Source organism: Ruditapes philippinarum, unplaced genomic scaffold, assembly GCF_026571515.1.
Source record: "Ruditapes philippinarum isolate M1 unplaced genomic scaffold, ASM2657151v2 ctg2114_1_1_1_1, whole genome shotgun sequence".
NCBI lineage: Eukaryota > Metazoa > Mollusca > Bivalvia > Venerida > Veneridae > Ruditapes > Ruditapes philippinarum.
The window spans coordinates 377,693-402,435 of record NW_026859460.1 but is presented as its reverse complement, the minus strand read 5'-3'; the positions used below and the strand labels follow the sequence as shown (position 1 = coordinate 402,435).

At 32.1% G+C, this 24,743-nt stretch overlaps 1 protein-coding gene across 1 annotated transcript; it reads right to left on the bottom strand.

Annotated features, from left to right (window-relative positions):
* Positions 1-2,059: 2,059 nt before the first annotated feature.
* Positions 2,060-24,706, bottom strand: LOC132756580 (SMC5-SMC6 complex localization factor protein 2-like). The gene is made up of 11 exons (XM_060747690.1): positions 24,614-24,706; positions 20,447-20,584; positions 19,494-19,548; positions 18,050-18,169; positions 16,232-16,309; positions 15,833-15,911; positions 13,689-13,874; positions 12,859-12,990; positions 11,998-12,075; positions 4,428-4,496; positions 2,060-3,682 (listed from the first exon to the last, which is right to left on the bottom strand). The coding sequence occupies exons 1-11, from the start codon at positions 24,633-24,635 to the stop codon at positions 3,533-3,535; spliced, it is 1,107 nt and encodes a 368-aa protein (XP_060603673.1). The 5' UTR covers positions 24,636-24,706; the 3' UTR covers positions 2,060-3,532.
* Positions 24,707-24,743: the final 37 nt, after the last annotated feature.

Genomic DNA, 24,743 nt, shown 5'->3' with positions numbered 1-24,743 from the left:
AAAAAGGTTTAAATAGTAAAAAATAAGAAGTCAACTGCAAATTCTATTATTCCCTTTAATATACCAATGTTTCGGCTGAAAAAAGTTTTAAATTCTGTATTATTATAAAGATCTTTCTTTCTATTTCACCATAGATAATTCTTTCATATTCTTTTTTAATTTCAATTAGGCTAACTTTTTCATCAATTTAATAAAATTCACAGAGAAGAGAAGACTATGTACGATGTTTCTGTCTTTTAACTTGGATAAATACAAGTTTTATACTAATGAGACCTATTTACATGTATATACATGTAGTTAATAATGTTCCAGGAAGCCTGGAGACTAATTACTCCAGAACCTTTTATAACTACAGTTAGTTGGACAGATTACAATAACAAACTGGAACGAATTATAATGATGTACATATGTTTTGTGTACGTTTCCGGTCGTATCAAGAGGTAAGAATTACCACAAAAGACCTATTTAATATCGTAGTTATGTAACAATGTTGAGCTAACAGAAGAGACAATGTACGAATAAATACAAAATCAAAATTGTCCGATTTATATCTTTGTAAATTTCATCTGTGGTATACACGTAACTGTTGGCTGTTACCAAATGGCAATACAAGCCCAGCTGTCCTATTCAGCCAACATTTCGGAATAAATGCATGTTTGTCAATCTCTTGAATAGTTAAATACTCTTCACAAGAAAGTGCAAAAAGGAGATAATTTAAAGAATGGTACCATTAGGTTATGGTTCTTTCACTCTGCACTTTACCAAGTCACTATTTATCTATACTGGCAACAGTAATAAACATTGTATTTATAAGGCTGGTAACAAGGAATACATTTTTGAAGTAAATTATTTTAGAAATTATAGCATAAAATCGGCTATTTTTCCCTCTTTTGCCCATGTTATAACGGGACCAAAACCATGTGTTAACATAGTCACGCGCTCTTGTTATAGCCCGGTTTCACCTATGCGCAATACATACAGGGCCCAGTAAACAAACAAACAAAAAATGACGATTTGGCCTGTTTGCCGAAGAGTCATGCGCTCTTGTTATATTGAAATTTATTGATTCGAGGGCCTCAGTCGCATATTCAAGTAATTATGCCGGAAAAACGGCGTATAGACATCGGTGCTAATCTTGGTTGTCGCCCTTTCTAAGAAACGGACAGTTGTCAATGTAAACAAATACAGTAGAGTCTACCTGTTATTCAGTTCTCCGATTAACTTACAAAACTAGATAACACAAAATTAATATGAGAAAATGTTTTTTATTTATGTTTATGTTGATAAATGCTCTTTATATTTCTTTGAGAGAATAATGCTAAGTGCCTGATGTCACTGATTTTTTCTACCGTCAATCTGAAATCATTCTAAGAATTTCTGAGGGTCATGTTTTGTCTTTGGTAGAGGGTAGCATAATGTAACGTTTTTTTCTTGAGATAATAAATCTCCAAAGGCCAAGCTTTGTTAAATCAATTAAAATTCAAAATTTCGTTCGGTTCCGAGAATTTCCAAGTTGTTGGCCCCGGAAAAATGAAACGCATACGTAAAACATAGAATTGGAAGCACAAGAATTTAATGTAATTGTGTTTTGTATAAACTATACATCACGAATCTGTTTGAAAATATTATGCTATAATAGCGTCAACGCACGTTTATTTCGTGTTATAAAGTCTGCAGAGTCCCTCGAAACTGTTGGAGCCCTCGCCCTACCGGGCTCGGGCACCAACCGTTCCTCGGGACTCTGCAGACGTTATAACACGGAAAAACGTGCGTTAACCCTATATAAGAAAGTTGAAATAAAAAAAATGTTCATGAACATTCCAAGATTTAAGGGAAAATAATTCCAAAAATATTGGCGAAAGAGGTATGTGCATTGTCTTATATGATATGGATGATGATAGTAAAGATATATTTTATCTTTACTAAGAGCAAAACGTATTTTTCTCCATACCGACAAAGGGCAGAAAACTCTAAATTTACTTTGTATGATCCAGGTAAAAAAAATACAACCACTTCACAACAAGCAGTCTGGAAATTGAAAATAACTAAAACAATTAGACATATTTAAAATATTTTATTGCACTTAAAGGCGAGTAATGTCTTTCAAATAATAAGTTATTCACCTCCATGAATATTGTTTAATGACAAACTAGCAAAAACAGTATTAGTGTGAAGATGTCATTTACAATATAAATTGAAAAGTTGTTCAACAATATATCAATTATTCAAGGTATTCAACTATGTTTTAGACATTTTTTTGTAAAATCAGTTTTTGGGTACATAAACATATATAAATGTTCACATATTACAGGACCTGATATTTTTATATAGTAAAACATGTACATGTATTACATATTCATCGTTTCTCAGTTCATTTAAACGGTGATCAGAGATTTATAAAGATATATAAGTTTTTCTCCTGTATAATGCTTTACTAAAGATAGTATATAAGAAAAATTAACATGATACATGGTTTTACGGCTGTAAGAAACTCTTTTTAACTACTTTATCCGTCATGAAGAGAGGCATATCTATGTTATAAATTTTGCCCTGTATATTGCATCCTCTAGAAAGAGAATAAATCAGTTTTTTTTCTGAACACAATAATTCTTAGATCGTACAATATATTGTATATGATACAAGGAAACACTGTAATAATTATTTATAAGACAGAATTATGACATTTTCCCACAAGTTTTTTCAGACTATAAAAACCGTATATCATTGTTGTTTGCAAATTACTACAATTTTTTTTATCTCCTTCCATAAGCCTCACTGATGTGAGTATCATGCATTCAGTCAAAATAATGCAATTCAAATGAAATCACAACAGGTCTAAAAATATGTCAATATATATGACAAAAATATTAAACAAGAATTTTATGTCAATTAATACAAACTAAACACTTCCCACATTTTACCAGGATATTTGCGTATGAAAATTATGTCTCTAATGCTAACTATATCCCATATTTAAAAGTAAATAACAAAAAATTAAAATATCTGAAATGCGTATCTTAAAAAAAACCTATGGAAAAAAAACTTGAGAAAGTGGTAACATTAAAAGACCCAAATGGGCAGGAGAAAGAATGTATCCACTTAGAAAATTTATCCACAGCAAAAGCACTGTACCTTCCTTACAAGAGATTAACAACCAGTATGATCTTGAATTATTGTTTACAAAACTTAACAAATTTAATGGCAAATAATTAAATAAGTATATATATGTATGTATATGCTGAAGTAAGGTTTTCTGCTGAAGTAGATTTTCTAACTGTAATAACATCTGTACACCTTGAAATCACACACATTGTTGTTTACCAATGTAGTCATGAAGCCTACATGTACTTCCTGCTTAACAGTAAGCTGGTGAGTATAGGTAAATAAATTCTTGTCTGGTAATTAAACAAAATTTGACTAAGCTTTTTATATGAAAATAGTATTGCTACCAAATTGTCTTGCATGTGCTCCTTTAGTCAACTTACAACCATACAACAATATTTCCAAATGCATTATCTATTGATTTGTAAAGTCAAGTATTTATTTGAGGTGAGATTTTTTGTATTTTACACGGTAGATCATCATCACTATCAGACTGCTCATCATCTTCACCACTTGACTGTGTTGCTTGCACTTGTTCTACATGCATTTTGACTGGACTTGCATATTCAAAAATCTTTGTCTGAAAAGAACAAAAAAAATGGCAAACTACATAATAAATGAGCCGGGTCACAACAAAACCAACATAATGTGTTTGCGACCAGCATGGATCCAGACCAGCCTGCGCATCCGCGCAGTCTGATCAGGATCCATGCTGTTCGCTTACCAACCCTATTACAAGTAGAGTAACTGAGAGCGAACAGCATGGTCGCACACGCACTATGTTGGTTTTGTCGTGACGCGGCTCATATGACTATTACCATCTACTGGAAAGGGTTTTATGACCTTATAAAGTTACAACATTCACTCTTTTTTTTTATAAATGTCAACCTACTTTTCTACAAAATGTTCATTGGTCTTTTGAAATATTAATACAGAAACAAGAGATCCCAGATCATTCACCTGAGATCAAATGCTATAAATTGTCACCAACTGTTTAATACAGAAGTAAGTAATATGATCACATTGGTTTTTCATGTTTGATCTCAGCTGTATGATTTTTTAAAATGTTTCATGATTACTATATCAGTTCTGAACAGTGTATTTTTTTACACACGAATACTCCTACACAAGTCTATGTTAACAAAGTGACCCCCAGGGAAATTTAAAGCCGTTTTTGATCATTGAACCATGATTTATATATATTTTATATTATACTAATAATGTTTGTATAATATCTGAAAATGTAGATTTTTGTAAAAAAAATTCAATGTGAAAGGTCAAAAGCAAAAGTTTCTTCATCAATATCTGCCATATCAATATTTTACCTGTTTTCCTTTCATTGTTTGTATATCTAAAGCCCATTTACTGGTCATTCTCACAATCATATCCTTTACCTGTAAATATATAAAACATATATGTAGTTTTCTTAGTGTATTATTTCTATTCCTGTATTTTGTGTAATGTGTTTTTTTAGGTAAACATGAGTATTGGTAGGAATACATCTTCCAGTACTACGACTAACAAACCACCACCCAAAACACAGTCTATAACTGTTGTCATGGTTAAATGGTGAATTCTGCTTAAGCCAGTGGCTGTTAGGGGGCGTGGACTGTGACTTGTATTTTCCAGCAGGCTCAATTAAACCGAGCCTAGAACATTTTCAAAATTGTTGTTTTGGACGTTCCTTGGGGATTCTGTTTTTGTCTATTTTATTTTTGGTCATGTAATAATAGCAAATAATAATATCAAAATATGCTTGAAAATTTCAAAAATATGAAGCTACTGTACATGTATATTTATTACATATAGTCACTGTACAGCAACTGCTGAGCAACAGTGCCCAACATTTAATATCCCCTCCATACCTTCTTATATCTATAATCAATGTGTTTCTCACATAAAAAGGGCTAGGATCATGAGGATAGTGGGTGTGTGTTAGAAGTCAGGCACCTATGATTTAGAGGACCAAGATTTTGGTTGTTGCAGAGAGGTATTTCTCTAGAGGGGTTAAATATTTTGTGAAATCTTGAGATAAATCAGTACTGTTGTTGTAATAAAGTAATTGTTCTATAGAGATCTGTTCTGCACAAGTTTCACTGTATAACATATTTTCTAGGAAAAAGTAATCAGATTATTGAGAACAGATGTATTTCTATATGTTTCCTTGACAGCTAACTGAACACACTACTGTTACTTTAAACAGTAAATGGTAGTGGAACATTCAACTGATATGCAGAAGATTATTAGTACATGTACTTACTTGTGTAAAGGTTGGATGAAGTCTTAATGCAATTTTAGAATATAAGATGAGACTTGCTTTTGGAATAATCACTAAGCGAGACAAAAATTAAAAGACTGTGTTTTGAATGGTGGTTAGTGGTATTGGAAAGTATATAAATAAGAATCACTGAATGAAAAAACATCATTAATATTGCCCTTCTTCAATGTCATTATAACATAAATGACCTTGAAAATAAAAAACCATTTTAACCAGGCAAAATAATTTCACATTCTCAGTAAATAAACTTTGAGGCAAAACATTAAGTAGTACAATAACATATTAAGAATTGCAGAAATGGTAATAGATAATCTAGTTTGCTTCCAAATTGAAATGTTACAGTTTTTCATTTCAAGTAAGTAATAGACAACAATAGTGTATCTGTTAAAGAAATATGAGCTGCGCCACGACAAAACCAACATTATGGGTTTGCGACCAGCATGGATCCAGACCAGCCTGCGCAGTCTTATCAGGATCTATGCTGTTTGCTATCAGTTTCCCTACTTGTAATAGGGTTGATAAGCGAACAGCATGGATCCTGATCAGACTGCGCAGAAGCGCAGGTTGGTCTGGATCCATGCTGGTTGCAAACCCATTATGTTGGTTTAGTCAGGACGTGGCTCATATATCTATACATCAAAATATGTGTCAACAATTCAATAACAATTATAATACAGATGTAAGATATTCAGACAATAAATAATATCATATAACAAATTTTCTACAGTATCTTACAAAAACCTTTTTCAGTATCATCATTTTGTAAATACAATAATTACATTTTTACTTATTTATTACTGTGTCCTTATTTACCTTTATAACAAAAGGCAAGGATGGCCTTACATCACTTCACACAATCAATGCTGCTAAGGCTGTCAAATATTTCTCTATTTTAGTACTGCTTAATCTTAACAGAGTCCAAAGTCAAATTTGTCTTTACATTCCAAAGTAAGGTAATGTGATCTAGATTTTGAAATTTCGTTACCAAGTAGCAAACTGATTTAAAACCAACAATAAAAAAATGACAAGAGGGCAATGATGGCCATGAGTCGCTCACCAGAAACAACTGCTTTTCAGGGTTGGAAATTATCCATTGCCAATATTTTCTGATATTTAATTTGAGCATAGAATATGTTTAAACAATTATTTGAAGAAATGCCATGACCTGTGGCATTTAGGCTTTAGCTTAAACGGCGCCAATTAAATTAATATGAGCAAACTTGATAAAAGACTACCTAATAATGCTACAAAGTTTGGTGATCATCTATCAATGATATTTCAGTAGGAAATGTTCAAAGGTTTTTATATTTTTGGCTTTAGTGGCCCCTAAAAGGGGCCAATCAAATTAATATGAGCAAACTTGATAAAAGTGTACATAAGAATGCTATAGACAAAATTTGGTGATCATTTATCAATTAGTTCCATAGAAGAAGATGTTTAAAGGTTTTTCTATTTTTAACTCTAGAGACCCCTAAAAGGGGCCAATCAAATTAATATGATCAATCTTGATAAAAGACTACCCAAGAATGCTATAGACAAAGTTTGGTGATCATCCATCCATTAGTTCTGTAGAAATAGACATTTAAAGGTATTTCTATTTTTAGCTTTAGCTGCCCTTAAAAGGAGTCAATCACATTAATATGAGCAAACTTGATAAAAGACTACCCAAGAATGCTACAGACAAAGTTTGGTGATCATCCATCAATTAGTTCTGTAGAAGAAGACATTTAAAGGTTTTTCTATTTTTAACCCTAGAGACCCCTAAAAGGGGCCAATCAAATTAATATGAGCAAATTTGATAAAAGACTACACAAAAATGCTACAGACAAAGTTTGGTGATCATCCATCTATAAGTTCTAGATATAGATGTTTAAAGGTATTTCTATTTTTAGCTTTAGCAGCCCCTAAAAGGGGCCAATCAAATTAATATGAGCAAACTTGATAAAAGACTACCCAAGAATGCTACAGGCAAAGTTTGGTGATCATCCATCTATTAGTTCTGTAGAAGAAGATGTCAAAAGGTTTTTCTATTTAAGCCCTAGAGACCCCTAAAAGGGGCCAATCAAATTAATATGAGCAAATTTGATAAAAGACTACCCAAAAATGCTACAGACAAAGTTTGGTGATCATCCATCTATTAGTTCTCTAGATATAGACGTTTAAAGGTATTTCTATTTTTAGCTTTAGCGGCCCCCTTAAAGGGGCCAATCTAGAGACTAGAGACCCCTAAAAGGGCCCAATCAAATTAATATGAGCAACTTTGATAAAAGACTACCCAAGAATGCTACAGACAAAGTTTGGTGATCATCCATCAATTAGTTCTGTAGAAGAAGATGTCTAAAGGTTTTTCTATTTTTAGCCCTAGTGACCCCTAAAAGGGGCCAATCAAATTAATATGAGCAAACTTGATAAAAGACTACCCAAGAATGCTACCGACAAAGTTTGGTGATCATCCATCAATTAGTTCTGTAGAAGAAGATGTCTGAAGGTTTTTCTATTTTTAGCCCTAGAGACCCATAAAAGGGCCCAATCAAATTAATATGAGCAACTTTGATAAAAGACTACCCAAGAATGCTACAGACAAAGTTTGGTGATCATCCATCAATTAGTTCTGTAGAAGAAGATGTCTGAAGGTTTTTCTATTTTTAGCCCTAGAGACCCCTAAAAGGGGCCAATCAAATTAATATGAGCAAACTTGGTAAAATACTACCCAAGAATGCTACAGACAAAGTTTGGTGATCATCCGTCCATTAGTTCTGAAGAAGAAGATGTCTAAAGGTTTTTCTATTTTTAGCTCTAGAGACCCCTAAAAGGGGCTAATCAAATTAATATGAGCAACTTTGATAAAAGACTACCCAAGAATGCTACAGACAAAGTTTGGTGATCATCCATCAATTAGTTCTGTAGAAGAAGATGTCTAAAAGTTTTTCTATTTTTAGCCCTAGTGACCCCTAAAAGGGGCCAATCAAATTAATATGAGCAAATTTGATAAAAGACTACCCAAGAATGCTACAGACAAAGTTTGGTGATCATCCATCAATTAGTTCTATAGAAGAAGATGTCTAGAGGTTTTTCTATTTTTAGCCCTAGAGACCCCTAAAAGGGGCCAATCAAATTAATATGAGCAAACTTGGTAAAAGACTACCCAAGAATGCTACAGACAAAGTTTGGTGATCATCCATCAATTAGTTCTGTAGAAGAAGATGTTTAAAAGGTTTTTCTATTTTTAGCCCTAGAGACCCCTAAAAGGGGCTAATCAAATTTATATGAGCAAATTTGATAAAAGACTACCAAAGAATGCTACAGACAAAGTTTGGTGATTATCCATCAATTAGTTCTGTAGTAGAAGATGTTTAAAGATTTTTCTATTTTTAGCTCTGTTGACCCCTAAAAGGGGCCAATTGAAATGACATGAGCAAATTCAAGTGTGACTGTCACAAGGATGCTACAGACCAAATTTGAAGTAAATCTGCCCAGCAGTTTCAGAGAAGAAGACGATTGTTGACGCACGGACGCCGGAGTATCCCCCTTTGATACTTATAGCTCACCCTGAGCCTTCGGCTCTGGTGAGCTAAAAAGCAACAGTAACACACAATGCCAGCTTAAAACATCTAAAAATTCATGAGTTAAATACAATGTCCTTTTCATTCAATAGGGAGTTCTCAATAACTAGTACTTATTCTGTTAACAATAGCTGTCAGTAGAACAGCATGCTTGAATATTCTCAGTGCTGGACAGTAAAACAGGAGGCTCGATAATATAGAATCTTCTTAATTAAAAAAATCCATGTTTGCACTTTTTGTTTAATTTCAACATTTGTATTTACTGGATACACTGCATTCCATGAATATAAGACCCAGATGATGATGTTTTTCAAACTATTGAGCATTTAAACAGATATACATTTAAACTTGTCTATACAAGGTGTTCCTCATAAATTAACTTTATCAAACTTAAAACACATTTCTAAATGTAACTATATATATATTGACTTCCCTTCCCTTCAATTGTCCCTAGCCACATGTTACAAGAGTAAAGCCCACATACGTAATAATGGAGCATGTGCCTCGTTAATGATATCATGTGACTTGTTAATACTCAGATGTTCACAACATAAAAACAAGAGAACAAAAAAAAAAGGTTTAATAAAATCTTTACAGTTTTGATAAGCTATTACTACCCCTAAAAAATGAACTTTATCTAAATATCTTGTTACAAATACATCAAGAAACATGTTTGTAACATGAGGTACATACACATGTGCTAATATCAAGACATTTAATACACTATCAACCCTTTATTATATCAGGATCATTTATGATCTTGTTGTTTTTTCTTCTTCTATTTTAAATTAAAAGACAGCTGGAAAAAAATTTAAAAAAGAATAATCACAAATAAGTTATAACAAATATGAATTACTTTTTAATTATAAGAATGTCACAGGTAAATGCCTTCTTAATTTTCATTTTTTATACTATACTTGATACAAATGTTCTATAAGAAATATGATACACTTGAGATGAGAATTTCACGTAAAAAAATATCTAACTTAAATGAGAATCAAGAATCACTTATTTTCAGTAAACTATCCTTTAACTTTTCCTATCTGGCATGTTTGTTACAAGACTCCAATTTCATAGTTATCGAATTTCTAATTGAAAATCACAAAATCATTAATATATATTGGGCACAAGTTTTCTTGGTTTTCGTGGATCGGTCAATCTGCAAATTAAAGATGCAACAAAATTTTTATTTCCTCTGATATACAATTATTTTTATTACTGTACATTACATGTACAGTTGACTCTCGGTAACTCGAAATCCAAGGGACTAGGTATTTTACTTCGAGAGAAACGGAATTTGAGTAACGTGGAACTACCGCCATTACGTTGACTTCGTACATGTATATACATGTACCTGATTGAATGTGCAAAGAAGTAGGTTTCTTAATGTTGTTAGCGGCAATGCTGCAATATTTAACCATTGAAATGACGGTAAATCACTTTCAACTACAAATTATAAATGAACAAAAATATATCATTCAAAATCTAATACATGTATATTAATAGTGAAACATAAACACACAATTATATTTGATTTAATTGATAGTCGGACGAAAACGAAATTAGCAACTATCGTGAACCGGAAGTACAAATTAATGTATGCAATATGACGGAACATTAATTATACAAATATCATTTACGTTGATAATACACATCAATACCTATGCTGTTATTTGACTAGGCTGTTATTTGACTAACACCCATCAGACTGGCACGAGTCAATTTTTTTAAAGAAATGTAATTAAATTTTAATTTAGTTATCTAACTGTTAAAACCAATTAAGTCGTGAAACGGATTAAAGACACTTTTACGACGTGTTAATAATACATGATGACCGGCAATTAAAAATTACTATGAAACGTGTAAATCACGAGTGACAACATCTCACCTTGATGTCGCCGACCTTTGATCAGTCGGCTGTTTTCACACTTCGACTAATTGAGATGAAAATATGTGGACTTTAATTGACGGGACCAAATTTTCTTTTCGACTAAACAGGAGTCTCGGTAAGTCAAAATTTGACCTAAGCGGAGTTAAAATACAAAGATAAAGAAGGAAATTTGACGGGACTTTAGAAATTATTCGACTAAGGCGGAATTTTGAGTAAAGCGATTTTGACTTATTGAGAGTCAACTGTACTTGCATTTTACTTTTTTGCAAAAACAGACAATCCACAGATTTCACAGTATTACAGGTTAATGCAACTATTATATATGTTTCCACAAGGAATAAATATATCTAAAACAGCATGTATTAATATATTATCATTAGTACAATTATTACGACTGCTTAGAAAACATAAACTGAATGATTTAAAAACATCTCTTTTAAATAAAATCATTATTATTATTATTTCAGCGTGACTACAAAATAGATACTGCTGTAAGTAACAGACTTCCACACATGGAATATGTAAAACACTAATAGATTTTGTCTGAAAAACTAAGTTTATTGTATCAGAATGAAATTTCATGGCAAGAAACATTGCACTGAAAATGAGTAATAAAGTAATTCTGTAACACTTTAGCCAGAAGCAATCTGTAACGCTTTTGTTTCTGGTTTTTTTTTGGGGGGGGGGGGGAAAGAATAAAGTAGGAGTGATTTTAAATGACTTATTTCATTCACATGATTCTGCAATACATTGAAAGTCGTATACCTCAAGTATAACGACTGAGTTATTTATATGGTGCACCATTTCTAATAGAAATATTGTGTAAAGTAAATGGAAGAGTAAGATTTTTCCAAAATGGGTGTTTTCAGTTCATAAACATGTTAAAAGAGGTATATGCTGACATAAAAGCACAATGAAACTGTACTAAACAAGCTAAATTTTCAAATTCAAGTACAGGTGACTTGAAAACCTGACCATTGACCCCAAATTCTTTATTTCCCTTAAAATGTTTCTGTTATAATGCAAAGCTTAAATAAAATCGGTGTAGTTTTCAATCTGCTATTTGTCTATTTACACCTTCCACATTTCTATTTTGCCCAAGGACCTTTCATTATTCCCTTTGCAATACTTAGTTATTAATTACAAATATCAGCATTACGTACCCTTGTTCTGTCAAGCATACTGACATTATCTCGAACTCTTACACATCTCACCTTCTCTAACAAACATTTAAGCTGCCCCTACAATACAACAAATGTCTCGTTGTCAAAACTCATATCATCAAGATGTTTAAAATTTGCTAGAGAGGATATTGAATGAGTGTAGATTTAATACTAAATTTATTGAGGTTTATTACTAATTTATTGAATGAGTAGAATAAAATCATATTATGAGAGTCTCTGGCATGCTCTAACACTGTTTGTATATAACACAAATGCTGTCACATCAAAGTGTTATAAAACAAGTGTAATTGCGTTTTCATTAAATGGCTTTATTACATACTTGTGCCCATTTTGCGACTCAGTAAAAATGGTATTGCATGGACATGCATATACTTTGACATGACATAATTTGTGTTTAACAAACATGGTGTAAAAGACATGCTAAATGTTAGACATGCGCACCTCAATGAAAAATGATTCTTTTGCATTTAAAACTTTTATTATTTGTATTAAACTTATATCTGAATAACAGCTATGACACTTTCTTAAAACAAATTTATTACCATATATTTACATTTTGATAGATGTTGATATATATAAGAAAATGAAAGAAAAAATTAAATTTTTTTACCACAAAGATAAACCAAACAAGCTGACTCCAGTATACCTCCTTCAAACATGGTTTACAACTTTGTTTACAGGGATATAAAGAAACTTTCACTAACAAGAAACCATGTAACAAACATGCAGCATATGTATTTAGCATAACCTTTTTTTCTTGATAAAAATTTTCTTTAAAAAAAAAATAAATGTAAATAAATTTCTGTAATAAAACAAAACTTCAAATATCACACTTCTTACCCTTTCCTCAGAATTCAAGGTCATATTAACACCAACGCATTTGTCAATCAATGTCACTACACTTGATAATTTGTATGAATCTATCTCTAACACATCCTTTAACTTTGGAATAAATTTCTCCATGTCCTTTATCTGTGAATGATAAAAAGCATATTTGACCAGAATGTCTCAAGTGATTTCGTTTGGTTGGTTCTATGCCAATTTTTACATATTTTTTATCATATCTCAGCTGTTGATTCACCGGATAATCAACCAGTTATTACCAATTTCTCCCCTATAGACTGACTACTTAATCTGACATGATTTCCCAATCAGCTGTAACAGACAAATCACCATTAGACTTAATGTCTGGGACCAACTGTCATGGAGAAAATTTCGTCTTACAAGAAGATTGAATCAGCGACCCTGGACATCAAATCCAATGCACTACCTACTGGGCTAAGCAAGCAGAACAATTTATTAGCAAAACATCTGATGTACAAAAAATTGTCAAGAATTAATAAAATACATTTAAATAGTTATTTCTCATAGACTTTATAAGTTTCTATACAGTAAATTCTATTTTTTAAGCAACCTTTATAATGAAAAAGACTAACAAGAATTAAGGTTTGTCATAAAAAAAACTGTAAAAAAGCAGAATTTCAAGCTGTTTTGCATTAAAGCATTATCAGCTTGGATAAAAGGCTATCTTAGACATCATAGTCATAAAAAAAAGTATCTTTTCAGTTAGAAAATGTCATGTCTGACTGTATTCTAACAGGCACTGATTGTTCACATACTGTCTCTTTTAAAGGTTACTAAAACAAAGTTAGTAAATGAACATCACCTACCTTTATAGAATTCAGTAATTCATCAGACACATTTGTTCTGTCCAGTAATATTTCACTGAGAACTAAATAACAAAATCCTCTCTGAATAAACATGCCTCTAGCACCAGGGGGAAGTAACTCTGCTATATGTGCATTATTATGGTGATGGTCTGTAATTCCTACTAACATTCTCGTCAACTTTAATCTCTGAAATAATAATTGAGCCACGCCATGACAAAATGTCAATGTAAAAGATAATTATGTAAATGCCAATATAAAAATTATGCAAATGCCAATGTTAAAGTTATGTAAATGCCAATGTAAATGTTTCTGTAAATGACAATGTATATTGATATAAAATAAGTTATGTAAATGCCAAAGTCTCCATGTTCTGTTTATGCCAATGTAAAAGTTTTGTAAATGACAATGAAAATGTTATGTTAATGCCAAAATAAATATTCTTTATATGACAATGGCACTTTTGTTTACTTACAAGAAAATATAGGATGTTACAATGGCTGAGGATATATATATGGCATTCTGACCATTTCTCATAACTTTAGCTTTTCTAAAAGACATCAAATATCTAAGATGAGACATAAATCTTTAAAAAACTAGAAATGTGTCATCATGCCACGGATGCCCCCGCATGCAGCCAAAATTTAAGATGTTATAATATTAAGTTCCAAATTTGTTTGCACAAATTATTTTTTTCATTTTAAGTTCAAAGCCCTTAAAACTTTTCAATGTTAACACAAACCATTTTATACAATGTTAAAGGCACTGAAATCATTCAGTCTTAACCTTTTGTAAAATGCATATTGCATATTTGTAGCCAAAATAATGGCTACATACATTTCCATAAAAGTATGAGCGCTGAAACTGAAAATTCAAAATTTTGCCAACATTCATGAAAGATAAATTTGTCCAAAATCATTGAACCATGACCAAATTCAAACTTGCACTGCTTATTCCTAAGATGTATCTATATGTTAAATTTGAGTTGAATGTGTACAACCATTGGGGAGATAATGAACGGAAACTTAAAATTTCTGATTTTTTTTCAAAGTTCAAGAGGAATAACTTGTAGTGTAACGCTCAGATCTGAATAAACTCAATATGAACAAGTCAACACAATATAAAGTTTATAAACGTCATATATATGTATTTATTTTATATGAAATACTGTTCACTAATACAACACAATTGCTTTAACAATGTCTTTAACAACTTTACAATTCTTATACAATACTTAAAACAATAAGAATTAATGCCAATTGCGTATTTAGCATCATTTAACCTTAAGTGAGTGAGTCTGCTTTAACATCAAAAACTACACTGAATAATCAAATATTTCGCTCCCCTTATATACTAAACTACTTTACGCCTAAGATTTAATAACTTAATAATTCATAGAGTATATATGCATTTGTGGACAGCTAAACAATTAAATAACCCATTATGTTTGCACGATCTAAAGTACAAAAGGTACACTTCCCGTTTTAGTGCTGACAGGTCTATTAATTAACTAAATTAAGCATAGTTTTCGTGACAGCTCATTAAATTAATATATCCGCCTATGCATACTGTTAACTAATTACCGGCTAATTACCGTTATCCTACAAACTCTGTCAGCTATCATCAAACCATGACCAAATTCAAAATTGACCAATGCATTCTTATGACATATCCATATCTTTAATTTGAGTTGAATAATTATGCACAACCGTTGGGGAGATAATAAATGGGAACTGAAAATTTCCTTTTTTTCAAAGTTTAAGGGGCATAACTCTGCCAAAAATCATTAACCATGACAAAATTCAAACCTGACCTGCGCATTTCTTTGACGTATCTATATGTCAAATTTGAGTTGAATGTGTTGTACCGTTGGGGATATAATGAACAGAAACTGAAAATTTCATATTATTTTCAAAGTAAAAGGGGCATAACTCTGCCAAAATCATCGAACCATGACTAAATTCATACTTGACCTGTATTTTCTCATGACATATCCATATGTCAAGTTTGAGTTGAATATGTGCAACCGTTACTAAGATTATGAACCGAAACTGATGACAACGGAATGACGGAAGAATGGAAGGACGGAACAGGGTAACACTATATGCCCCGGCCATTATATGGCGGGGGCATAAAAAATACACTACCTCTTTTAGCCAATCGGCATCCAAGTACTGTCTAATCACCATGGTAATACAATTTTGAAATGCTCCTTTTGCACAAAAACTATAACACAAATGTTTGGTTTTATTAGTTACCCCAAATGAAAACATATTTCTTGAACACAAAAAAAAAAATGAAAACACAATTTTGTTGAACATACAAGAAAAGAATGTATATAAAATTTTATTTATCAGAACATATTTTGAATGGTAAAAAAAAATTCAGACAGGTATATAAAGCCTAATAAATAGTAATTGTTAAAATATATGTCAGCTTATCAAAATGGGCATTTGAAGTCTCTTTAAATCTTATTTAAAATTTAGATAAATTTATTTATTACAAATTGCTAACATCACCTCATAAAAATGCAGTTAAATACTTACTGTTTTATTGATGTGTCTAAAGATGCTTTACACAGAGCTACACATAGTAAACTGAGATCATTTGGACTGTATCTCCCACTAGAAATACAATAACATTTTGTAAGTCTCTTCAAAAGCATTACACTATAACCCAAATAATATAATGTCCAATGTTTAATAAATAATTGGTCCATGAATGTTTGACTTTATTCAAGCTACTTCCAAGCCTTTTAAAAGGCCAATATTACTTTTACATTTACAATTTTCGAAAATGCTATTAGATCTATCAAGTGTATCAAAGACATTAATACACATCAAAGACGGGCCAGAAGGTGATAATCGGCCCTAAAATGAATAATCCCATTGGGGTCATTATTCATTTTGCGGGTGGATTCTCACATTCCCACCCTACTCTCTTTACCTCTTAATGCTCAATACATTGCTTGATGTATTTCACAGATTGTACTCAAACTTTGCTGCACATTGCTGTACATTATGCAGCTATAAATAAATATGCAAATTTTTATCCAGATCAATTATTGACAATGAAAAGAAATATGGTAAAAAAGAAATTTTAAGCTGTACAGGTGGGAAATTCAAACATCAAACGCTGATGATACTTTCAAAGGTTATCGTAAAATCCTTACTTTTAAAAAAAATATATATTAGGTAAGAAAAGAAAACAGAGAAAGATGGTTAAACCTTTTGTTCAAAAATGAATACCTTAACTTTTTACAGGTACTCCCTATTTCTAAACGTTACTTTTCACTTTCAAATTTAATATAAATCCATTAAAATTTTTAATAAACATACCAATAATAAAAAAAATGCTCATTACTAATATCTACAAGTTATAAACCTGACACAGGTGTTGTAGATTATAAGAATCTTACACTGGTTGCCGGTACAGACCGAAATATCTAGCTCGAGGGTAACTGTTTACGGCGGTAACGAGGCTCTGCCGAGTTTCTGCTAAACAGTTACCCGAGAGCTAGATATTCCCGTCTGTAGCGACAGCCGGTGTTTGATTCTTTTTCTTGCATATTACATGTCAATTATTTTCAGAACAGAAAATATGAAAACTGATATTCTCATTACGCTCTTTTTTCTTATAGTAGCGTATGAACATACAACTTCATTCATAACGGAAAAATGACGTCATCTTAAGAACGCGATTCATTCATAAAAGGCGCGCATCAATGACGTCATTTAAAGCACGCGACTTGTCTTACATGGGGGGTGTAAGACAGAGTTTTCTAGCACCGGTGTAAACGGTAGATAATCCTGTCTGAGATGCAAGAATATAAGAATCTTACACTGGTTGCCGGTACAGACAGGAATATCTAGCTCGAGGGTAACTGTTTACGGCGGTAACGAGGCTCTGCCGAGTTTCCGCTAAACAGTTACCCGAGAGCTAGATATTCCCGTCTGTACCGACAGCCGGTGTTTGATTCTTTTTCTTGCATATTACATATCAATTATTTTCAGAACAGATATTACTACAACTGATATTCTCATTACGCACATTTTTCTTATAGTAGCGTATGAACTTAAAACTTCATTCATAACGGTAAAATGACGTCATCTTAAGAACGCAATTCATTCATAAAAGGCGCGTGGCAATGACGTCATTTAAAGCACGCGACTTGTCTTACATGGGGGTGTGAGACAGGTTTTTCTAGCACCAGTGTAAACAGTAGATAATCCTGTCTGATATGCAAGAAAGCAAAAAGTATACTTAAATTTTTATCACACAACTTTGTATCTGAACGTATAGTTCTTCCCTAACCCTTTTATTTACCAATTAAAATACATGAATACAGTCAATTTAGCACTTACCTTGGTCCATTCAAACATTGAGCTAGAATCTGTAAAACAAGTATCAAGTTTTCTGTTTTCATCCCAATATTCCCTGCACCTGGTTGATGTATATGTCCCGGCTCTTTTACCAGTTTACCTCTGAAAATATTATATACCCTTCTTTAATTAATCCAGAGTAATCACTTTTTTATTAAACATTCTAAGAACTTGAATGTTAAATGATATTTAATACAATAAAGGAGGTTGCTTTCTTTATTAATCTATACAAACTGTTTTATAACTAATGTACACAATTTGCAAGGACCGATAAAATCATCAAGTGTACTAATGCCTGGCTGAATACAAGAATATTACTACTATTATTTCACTATTATTTGTCAACTTCAAACAAGGGGGCCATTGGTCCCAATGCGCTCACCTGAGTACTAAATGCAATTGATATACAAAAGTTAAGTTACCAGGTCTTAAATTAAATTTTGACCCTAGGGCTATAATTTGAACAATCTTGGTTATTTTAAGAGTTCCACTACACAATACCTCATGCCAAATATCTAACCTTTAGCCTTTGTCAATTCAGAGGTAAAGATTTTTAAGTTTTTACTATATACATATAAGGAAAACCTATGACCCCCTGGGGCGGGGCCAATTTTGACCCTAGGGCTATAATTTGAACAACTTTGGTAGAGGACCTAAAGATAATATTATATACCAAATATCTAAGCTCTAAGCCTTGTACCTTCAAACAAGAATTTTTTTTAAAGTTTTTATTATATACATATAAGGAAAACCTATGACCCCCGGGCGGGGCAAATTTTGACCCAAGGGCTATAATTTGAACAACTTTGGTAGAGGACCTAAAGATAATATTATGTACCAAATATCTAAGCTCTAAGCCTTGTACCTTTAAACAAGAAGAATTTTTAAGTTTTTACTATATACATATAAGGAAAATCTATGACCCCCTGGGGCGGGGCCAATTTTGACCCCAGGGCTATAATTTAAACAACTTTGGTAGAGAACCTATAGGTGATATCATATACCAAATATCAAAGCTCTAGGCCTTGTACTTTCAGACAAGGTGATTTTTTAATTTTGCATTTTTTAAACTCCTTTTCTGGTCCTGTGACCTACTTATCAAACAGACCGGAACCATTTGAACAAATTTTGCAGGGGACCACCCAAGGATCATTCCTGTAAAGTTTGGTTGCTGTGCAGTCATTGGTTTCTGAGGAGATGTTGTTTAAAAAAATAGTTGACGACACACGATGCACTACGACGGACGGTGGGGGATCAAAATTGCTCACCTGAGCACTACGTGCTAATGGTGAAAAAAAAAACCCATATCAAATATTTAGCATACACATGTTTCAACATGTTTTTTTTAAATCACAACTTTAATTGATAAAACAAATGTAACAAATAGACAAATCTTATGATTTTATTAGTACAACTTGTGTATTACCGTATTATCTCTAAGGTACTTGAGTTACAAGGTATTAGTGATTCTAAAGCTGCACCTGAAAACAAATACATCATTAAAATATTTCATTAACATTATTATATTGGAATTACAACTGATGGTAATCATTATTTCAGACATATGAAATTGACACTGAAATCCATTAAAGCTGCCTGCCTGCAGATAAGCCAAAATATTTCAAGAAAATCATATTTCAGAAAATTGTACTGAGATTTTTAGAAAAGTAAAAAGATTTAAGATAAAAGTAATAGTGTCCATGTAATTTGCAATAAATGACCGATTTTGAAATATTTTTTACCATATTTCTACTGCGTTACTAAAAGTTAATTTTGCATATTTTGACCATATTTGGTAATTTACTTGGGTTGTAAGTGCTGTTTTCAATGTGTAAATTATTTTCTTTGTTCACATCACGATATTTTTCTATTTAATACATCTAATGAGATATTTTTGTAAAATTTATAAACGGTAAAATAAAGTTGTTTTCATAATATAACCGTAGATTCTCAAAAGACTTGTAACATAGAATGTCTCTGTTATTTAAATGAATACACTTAAATATTGTATGTAAACAGAATTTAATGTTCCAGAACAAAATATTATGCTACAATTTTTGAAAGCGGGTTAACTGTTTAGCAATGATGTCATACATATGCCATTCACTGTAATGGAAAAATTCGAACATATTTCTTTCATACAGTACTTTGGAATCATTCTTTGTCAAAAATGCAGTAAATGTAAGTGACATAATGTGCAAACAAAATGAATACATTTTTTCTAAAGAGACCATCAAATTTTAATTCATTTTTGTATGTATGAAGAATTTGACAGCAGATTACTTCTGATGAGTTCTGCATATATATGTTTAAGTATGTGAAATTGTGCACTAAGCATACAGTATGATAAACACTCTTAAACAGAAGAACTGTATATACCATAATTGTGCAGGACTGAAAGAATATCAACAAGTCTTGGTGCCCATTTTTGTTGTCCGTCCATGAGTTGGTAATGAAGAATTTCCAGCAGCATCTTCTTACATCCATTCTGTACCTGATGATCCTCATTTACAGACACTGCAAACAACAAACAACTTAAAATGCTTTGTGCATTATAAGAGCCTGTTTATAATGTAAAATTTCTAAGATTAAATGTAAAAAAGGCAATATTTCTGTAAAAATCCATGTTAAAGTTATAGGCCTTTGACAGTGACCTCCTATTATGCTCTCAAATAAGTGACTGAATTTTTTCAACACATTCCCTTTAGTAGTTTTGGAGATACCAACTTTTGTGCAAAAACTTAACCAGTGTATGATGGTGATTACAATTATAGCTCTCCCTTACTCCTCAAAAGTCAGGCTAATAATGAGCAGTCTGTCACCAAAAAAGTACACACTTCATAACTAGAACTATCGCTGAATGCGATTCATACCCCCACCAATGTCCTTGACAGAAGACCACTTAGAAAGGTGGTTAAGGGAATAATTTATGTGGCACAAATACATAAAAAGAAATTATCTCTGGTGAAAAAAAGACTAATTGTACAGGTAATAGTATAAAATATATATTATCAAAACTGTTCGAAACAGTTACAAATAACCTTTCATTTTCCCAATGCATTAAAACATTTTATTTATAAGTCAATTTTTGACCTTCAAGTGTGGCCTTGACCTTAATCTGGCACAAGGGTAAGATGGGTTTTGCACATCACCCATTTTGGGGTGAACATTTGGGTAAAGTTTGAAAGAAAATCCTTCCATCAGTATAGAATTTATAGAGTAGACACAATATATTGTCTAGTATTGGTTGTATGTAAATTTGAAGACTTAAAAAGGGGATAACTTTGTCAAAATGCAATACAGAGTAATGAAACTTGACCTGCATATCTTATTTGCCACATCTCATATATCTTTTAAGTTTCAAGCAAATGCCTGAGCTAGTTTCAGAATTATTCAAGTACATGTTAAAATTTAAGAACATTTTCTAAGTCAATTTTTTGACCTTCAAGTGTGACCTTGACCTTTAGCCGGTACAAAGGTGACATGGATTCTGCACATAACCTTGTTAAGGTGAACATTTGAGTAAAGTTTGAAGGAAATTCTTCCATTGGTATAGGATTTATAGAGCGGACACAACATATTGTCTAATATTTGATTGTATGTAAATTTAAAAAGGGGCATAACTTTGTTTAAATGCAATACAGAGTTATGAAACTTGAACAGCATATCGTATTTGTGACCCTTCAAAAACATTTTAAGTATCAAGCAAATACCTTTTCTATATTTAGAATATTCAAATAAATGTTAAAATTTAAGAATTTTTTCTAAGTCAAGTTTGACCTTCAAGTGTGACCTTGACCTTAAGCCAGCAAAAGAGTGACATAAGTTCTGCACATCCCCTGGTTTGAGATGAACATTTGAGCCAAGATTGAAGAAAATCTTTCAAGTAGTGTTGGACTTACAGAGCAGACATGACATAATGTGTAATATTAGATTGCTTGATATTTGACCTTCAATTGTGACCTTGACCTTGAGCTGACACATGGGCAACATGGGTTCTACACATCCCCTTGTTGAAGGGAATATTTGAGCAAAGTTTGAAGAAAATCTTTCAATTAGTGTAGGACTTACAGAGCGGACACAACATACTGTGTAATATTTGACTGTTTGATATTTGACCTTCAATTATGACCTTGACCTTGAGCTGGCACATGGGCAACATGGGTTCTGCACATCCCCTTGTTGAGGTGAACATTTTGAGCCAAGTTTAAAGAAAATCTTTCAAGTAGTGTAGGACTTACAGAGCGGACACGACATACTGTGTAATATTTAATCGTTTTGATATTTGACCTTCAATTGTGACCTTGACCTAGAGCTGACACATGGGCAACATGGGTTCTGCACATCCCCTTGTTGAGGGAATATTTGAGCCAAGTTTGAAGAAAATCTTTCAAGTAGTGTAGGACTTACAGAGCGGACACGACATACTGTGTAATATTTAATTGTTTGATAATTGACCTTCAATTGTGACCTTGACCTTGAACTGACACATGGGCGACATGGGTTCTGCACATCCCCTTGTTGAGGTGAACATTTGAGCCAAGTTTGAAGAAAATCTTTCAAGTAGTGTAGGACTTACAGAGCGGACACGACATACTGTGTAATATTTGATAGTGTTTGATATTTGACCTTGAATTGTGACCTTGACCTTGAGCTGACACATGGGCAACATGGGTTCTGCACATCCCCTTGTTGAGATGAACATTTGAGCCAAGTTTGAAGAAAATCCTTCAATTGGTATAGGAGTTATAGAGCGGACACGAAAATGGAGACGGACGGACCGACCGACGGACGGACCGACCGACGCGACAAAGCGAATCCATTATAGCCCCCCCCCACATTTTGTGGTGGGGGTATAAAAAGGTTAATGTAACCCATTATTACTTCATACTGTATATATCTATAAGTATAACAATCAAAGTTGTTTTTTAACCTTGCAATCATCATAAACCCACACAAATATTGATATATACCTGTAATAACAGTCTCAGGTGGGAATTAATGAATAAAACAATTTTTAATCAATAACATATAAACAACCAGTAGAAATTCAGTTACTATTCCAAATTTAAAAGTACCTAGCTTTACAATAAGCCATTCTAAACATATTTTATATGTTTAATTAAAGTTTTGTGTGTTAATGATTTACAATTTATATTGAAAGGGATATAATAAAGGCCATCAACCTTAATTCCTTTTTTCACTGAAATTTTCTTAGCTAAAATTGAAAAAAAAATGAAAAAAGTGAAGAAATTATATCATATTTAATAAGTGTAACCTACACATATTGCCAGAATAATATTATGTATTTTTCAGAATTAAAGTTTTCTAGAAGATTTATCAACGACCAATATTATCAGTTATAGGTGTGTATGGTAACAGTTTCAAACAGTGAAATATCAGTTTTATATTTCACTGATATTTCCATAAACCATCGAAAAACATGTAATAAATGCCCTTGAATTTGAGTTTTCAGGCTATTTCAAGGTCAAATATGTAAGACAAGTCTGACAAACTGTTTAAACTATCTCTATTACCCAATCCAAGACCATGCTGAGTTTAAATAAATTCTATCATACAGTTTTTTTTCCAATCTACCTTTTTGCCTATATGAAACTAAATGTAGAACACACCTTTACAACACCTGATATACTGCTGAAGTACTTGTATCCTCAGGTGAGAATAAATGAATAGAACAATTTTAAGCACACATAATAAACAAGAAATTTAATCACCTTAGAGTTAAGTAACAACACCTGATAATCATAGCAATATTATTTATTGCTAGAAAAATCATGTATCTAAAGTGTACTTTAAACAAGTCATAATTTATTTATGATATATGTGAAATCAAGTCAAAGTTTTATTCAACACATTTCCCTGATAAAGTTCTTCAAACTCAGATCAAAACAAAATAAGAACTTCAGAAAACAAAAGCAGAAATTGAAATTCCTAGAAAGAATTTTCATGATCCCTACAGTAATAAAGAAAGGTAAGCAGATGGCACTGTTATAATTATACCTTATACCTTAATTAAGAATTACTACTTGTTTCACATCAGTAATTCAAATAACTAGTACATGTGTATTCACTGCAAACAACCTGGACAGAACAGAACATTGGTGATTTTTTTCTTGAAAATACCAAGGCAAACAAACTGGACAGAAAAGATGATTTCCATTCATTGTAACAATTATTTCATCATATTAACTACAGATTAATGCAATACTTAGAAGACAAGTTTTTTTTTCTTTCTAAAAATACAGGAATTTGTTTGTGTGGTAAGAAAATAAATACATATATACTCATGTACAGACTCAATCAAACTGAGTCTTCATCACATTTTACGTCCTCAAAACAGTTAGCTGTAAAAGTGAAAGTAGGATTGAAGCAAGAATAGCTTGATTTTATAATTAGAATTTAAGCCTAATTTCTACAAACACAGCTTTATTTGGCCATAATTCATTTTGCGGGCCAATTATCACCTTCCAGCTCTACTCTGCCATGTATTAATCTGTTAGTATGAGAGATTATGAGAGAACTTACTTAATAAGAAAAGCCATCTCATGACTGGTGTTTGATGAGTTATCTTGGTAAAACACTGTGAGATTATACCACTAGTTATTACCCTCTTGTACTGGGCTGCAAAAATCAAACAAATAACTTTAATTTTGTG

Coding starts and splice junctions, on each gene's coding strand:
- LOC132756580 (XM_060747690.1), bottom strand. CDS start 24,635: ATGAGATGGCTTTTCTTATTAA. Junction 19,549..20,446: donor TTCAGTCCTGCACAATTATG/GTATATACAGTT, acceptor ATTTGTTTTCAG/GTGCAGCTTTAGAATCACTA. Junction 16,310..18,049: donor CAATGTTTGAATGGACCAAG/GTAAGTGCTAAA, acceptor TTGTATTTCTAG/TGGGAGATACAGTCCAAATG.